Consider the following 5,293-nt stretch of genomic DNA (forward strand, 5'->3'; position numbering starts at 1 on the left):
CGAAGAAACGAAAAGAATTTGAAGATTTTAAAGAAAAATAACTAATCGACAACTAAATACTCAGAAAAAGCTTTGGAGAAAAACTGTGAAAGGAAAATGAAAATGGGAAAGGAAAAATTATCGAAGAAACGAAAGGAATTTGAAGATTTTGAAGAAAAATAACTAATCGACAACTAAATACTCAGAACAAGCTTTAGAGAAAAACTGTAAAAGGAAAATGAAAATGGGAAAGGAAAAATTATCGAAGAAACGAAAAGAATTTGAAGATTTTGAAGAAAAATAACTAATCGACAACTAAATACTCAGAAAAAGCTTTGGAGAAAAACTGTAAAAGGAAAATGAAAATGGGAAAGGAAAAATTATCGAAGAAACGAAAAGAATTTGAAGATTTTTAACTAATCGACAACTAAATACTCGGAACAAGCTTTAGAGAAAAACTGTAAAAGGAAAATGAATATGGGAAAGTAAAAATTATCGAAGAAACGAAAAGAATTTGAAGATTTTGAACTAATCGACAACTAAATACTTGGAGCAAACTTTGGAGAAAAACTGTAAAAGGAAATGAAGACCTATAAGTAAAGAAAAACAAGTCTTAGTCCTCAAAAACCTGTAATATTGTAAATATTTCTATATTTATCCCAAGGGTGTTCGTATAAGATTGATAACTATCATTTCGAATACTTTTTTCCAATATTTTATCAATAAAAAATAGTTTCTTTTACTTGAGAATCGTTAAGAAGGCAATTTATCCCAATATATTTTTGACTTCTTATTTCTTTCTGATATCAATACATCTAAATGTTCTCGATTTTAAATTTCTTCTATTTTCTTAATCATTTTTGGAAGATAAAATCGAAACGTCAAATTTTATCTTACAAAAACTATTAAATAAAAAAACAGAATAGACTTAAAATCATTTAGATGCATTAATATATTTTTGACGTCACTCATTCTCGGAATTGTTTGTTTTTAAATTCACTCATCTTCATTTACTATATTTTCAATTTTCTACGAGGATGATCCCAGAAGTACCTGGCCTGACTTAGAGATTGCGGTAGATGCTTGAAAAAAACCTCACAGTCTATACAGCATATATTTGAAGACACCACGTTGTTAGGCAGCCATCAATAGCGAAGACAAGCATCGCAGATGTCGACCAAATGACAAGACGAATCCAGAAATGTTGAAGAAAATCCACTAGATGATCAAGCGACCTAGAAGACATGGTAGGCATTCCAAAAAGTAATTTAAGTCATATATTAACTGGAATTTTGGATACGAGAAAGCTGTGCTCAAGATGGAAGCTGCGTTTGTTCATTTTGGAACAAAAACATCGTCGTGAAGATGTTTCACCAGCTCCAAAGACCGTTCCACCAGCGCGTGGTAATTTCCATCGAGCAAATACGGCCGTATTGGACTAAGAAGAAAGTGACAATTCACCAGGTCACACATTCTGTTAAAATTAAGTTATGACAAGTACTTCTGGAACCATCCTCGTATAATAAATTCAACTGAAACGCGTTCAAAAGATGTTTATTCAAAACCGCCTTCCATCTCATACGGATTAGTCAAAATTTTAGAGGACGTTTTAGTTGAAATCGACGTCGATTTGGTTTTATCAAGTTCTTTCTGCTTCTCAATCTCTTCTAGTTCTTTATTTTTCTTCAATTGCACCATATAATAGATGTGTTCGATCGCAATTGCGAACCAATCCGATATATTAATCATAAAGGATCCTACTTGATCCGGATTATCTCTACAGGGTTTACTGATATTTCGTAAATCGCACAACTGCTCTGGAAATAAGACAAAGATCGTTGATAAGTCTTTAATAACTAATTTGAAGGGTTGATTTTAAGAAAATTCTCATAGATATTGACTGTTACTTACCTAAAATGATATCTGACAAATTTCTCAATCTGATAGACACCAGAGGAGGAACTGGATTCCTGAAAGCGAATCTCATACCGCTTTTAAACAATTGTTCAACAAAACAAAACGCAGCCGCTTCTTTTTCTCGACGTTTCTGTTTGAGATATTGTTTTTTCAAAGTTTTCCTCAACTTTGCTCTAGCTTCGATTTTCTTCGTTTTCTCTCTCATTTCTTCGAAATATTTTTCGGTTTCTTCTGGAGTCATCGCGTACATTTCTTGTAGTTTTTGCTTGATGAGCTCCACACGTTCCCTAAAGAATATTAAATCTATCAACTATCGATCACCAGATACCAGATTAGTCTAGAATCTACCTTGATAAATGGTAGGCATGGTCTTTGTACAACGCAAGAATTAACCTTTTACTGGGTGTTGCTAAAGTATCCGTCCGCGTTCTACATACCGTTAATCTACCGCGGTTTCTACTGGCTTCCTTATCTATTTTTTCCCTAACGCGTTCTTCTTCATCCATTCTAATTTATCATAAAAATAACTCGATAATTTTGACAAAATCAAATGTCATGACATTTAAACTGACATATTCAATGGTTACTTCAAACATGTATATTCAAAACTGACGTGGTTAGATGTCAAAAATCATTGATGGCAATCTTTTTATTAGAGCTATAGAGGCCTCATTGAAAGGAATCGTTATGGATCCAAAAAAAGGCTACCAGAAACTTCTGAGCTTGCGAAATGGCTTGAAAAAATACCCTCGAAGTTTAAATTTCGATTCGAAGCTTTCAAAAATAACCTCCAGACTCTATTTTCTCAATTAATTACAAGCTGGAGTTACTGATCCTGTAAATATGTGTTTAGATGTCAAAAATCATTAGTGCCAATCTTTTTATTAGAGCTATAGAGACCTCAATTATAATAATGAAAGGAATCGCCGTGGATCCAAACAAAAGGCTACCAGAAACTCTGAGCTTGCGGAATCGCTTGAAAAAAGACCCTCGAAGTTTTATTTCAATTCGAAGCTTTCAAAAATAACCTCTAGACTCTATTTTCTCAATTAATTGCAAGCTGGAGTTACTGGTCCTGTAAATATGTGTTTAGATGTCAAAAATCATTAGTGCCAATCTTTTTATTAGAGCTATAGAGGCCTCAATTATAATAATGAAAGGAATCGCTGTGGATTAAAAAAAAGGCTGCCAGAAACTTCTAAGTTTGCGGAATCGCTTGAAACAAGACCCTCGAAGTTTAATATCAATTCGGAGGCTTTCAAAAATAACCTCTAGTCTCTATTTTCTCAATTAATGGCTGGATGGAGTTACTGGTTTTGTAAATATGTGGTTCGATGTCAAATATCATTGGAGCCAATCTTTTCATTAGAGCTATAAAGACCTCAATTATAACAATGAAAGGAATCGCTGTGGATCCAAAAAAAGGCTACCAGAGTTTGCGGAATCGCTTGAAAGAAGACCTTCAAAGTTTTATTTCGAATCCAAGCTTTCAAAAGTAACCTCTAGTCTCTATTTTCTCAATTAATTGCAAGCTGGAGTTACTGGTCCTGTAAATATGTGTTTAGATGTCAAAAATCATTAGTGCCAATCTTTTTATTAGAGCTATAGAGGCCTCAATTATAATAATGAAAGGAATCGCTGTGGATTAAAAAAAAGGCTGCCAGAAACTTCTAAGTTTGCGGAATCGCTTGAAACAAGACCCTCGAAGTTTAATATCAATTCGGAGGCTTTCAAAAATAACCTCTAGTCTCTATTTTCTCAATTAATGGCTGGATGGAGTTACTGGTTTTGTAAATATGTGGTTCGATGTCAAATATCATTGGAGCCAATCTTTTCATTAGAGCTATAAAGACCTCAATTATAACAATGAAAGGAATCGCTGTGGATCCAAAAAAAGGCTACCAGAGTTTGCGGAATCGCTTGAAAGAAGACCTTCAAAGTTTTATTTCGAATTCAAGCTTTCAAAAGTAACCTCTAGTCTCTATTTTCTCAATTAATTGCAAGCTGGAGTTACTGGTCCTGTAAATATGTGTTTAGATGTCAAAAATCATTAGTGCCAATCTTTTTATTAGAGCTATAGAGGCCTCAATTATAATAATGAAAGGAATCGCTGTGGATTAAAAAAAAGGCTGCCAGAAACTTCTAAGTTTGCGGAATCGCTTGAAACAAGACCCTCGAAGTTTAATATCAATTCGGAGGCTTTCAAAAATAACCTCTAGTCTCTATTTTCTCAATTAATGGCTGGATGGAGTTACTGGTTTTGTAAATATGTGGTTCGATGTCAAATATCATTGGAGCCAATCTTTTCATTAGAGCTATAAAGACCTCAATTATAACAATGAAAGGAATCGCTGTGGATCCAAAAAAAGGCTACCAGAGTTTGCGGAATCGCTTGAAAGAAGACCTTCAAAGTTTTATTTCGAATCCAAGCTTTCAAAAGTAACCTCTAGTCTCTATTTTCTCAATTAATTGCTGGATGGAGTTACTGGTTTTGTAAATATGTGGTTCGATGTCAAATATCATTGGAGCCAATCTTTTCATTAGAGCTATAAAGACCTCAATTATAACAATGAAAGGAATCGCTGTGGATCCAAAAAAAGGCTACCAGAGTTTGCGGAATCGCTTGAAAGAAGACCTTCAAAGTTTTATTTCGAATCCAAGCTTTCAAAAGTAACCTCTAGTCTCTATTTTCTCAATTAATTGCTGGATGGAGTTACTGGTTTTGTAAATATATGGTTCGATGTCAAATATCATTGGAGCCAATCTTTTCATTAGAGCTATAAAGACCTCAATTATAAAAATGAAAGGAATAGCTATGGATTAAAAAAAAAGGCTACCAATAACTTCTGAGCTTGCGGAATCGCTTGAAAAAAGACATTTGAAGTGATTCGAAGCTTTCAAAAATAACCTCTAGTCTCTATTTTCCCAATTAATTGCAGGTTTGAGTAACTAGTCTTGTAACGATCTGATAGCAAGCTGTAGGTTAATGTTTTGATGGCTTGTAAAGGAAAATAATTTTGCTATATCAGAACCGTAACAGAAAACTTCGAGTCTGATATAAAAATGTCACTTTCATTTAAAATCTATGAGTTTTAGCTCACACACACACGTGGGAGGATCAAATACGTTGAGCTACAGTGAAATTAAGAGGATAAAACCCAGCTGTTTGATTCGCTGCGAAATTATTTTGAAAATAAATAGATTTTCATTTGTATATACTGATTTTTTTAATAATGCTAAGAAATCTTTTCATTTTTTGATTAAAAGTCCATTTTTCTTCATTTCCGGTAGTAATAACAAATCACATGATTATTAAATTTAGCTATTTAGTCCAATAGAATTATACTTTAATCTTGAATAAATGGTTAAATTTTCTTCTACACCCTGTACGAAATAA

The 5,293-nt window shown here is 33.4% G+C and overlaps 1 protein-coding gene across 1 annotated transcript; it reads right to left on the bottom strand.

The window, feature by feature from the left end:
- Positions 1–1,518: 1,518 nt before the first annotated feature.
- On the bottom strand, positions 1,519–2,475 carry LOC130894849 (uncharacterized). The gene is made up of 3 exons (XM_057801863.1): positions 2,245–2,475; positions 1,891–2,183; positions 1,519–1,796 (listed from the first exon to the last, which is right to left on the bottom strand). The coding sequence occupies exons 1-3, from the start codon at positions 2,400–2,402 to the stop codon at positions 1,534–1,536; spliced, it is 714 nt and encodes a 237-aa protein (XP_057657846.1). The 5' UTR covers positions 2,403–2,475; the 3' UTR covers positions 1,519–1,533.
- Between the last annotated feature and the right edge of the window lie 2,818 nt (positions 2,476–5,293).

This window comes from Diorhabda carinulata, chromosome 6, assembly GCF_026250575.1.
Source record: "Diorhabda carinulata isolate Delta chromosome 6, icDioCari1.1, whole genome shotgun sequence".
In the NCBI taxonomy this organism is placed as follows: domain Eukaryota; kingdom Metazoa; phylum Arthropoda; class Insecta; order Coleoptera; family Chrysomelidae; genus Diorhabda; species Diorhabda carinulata.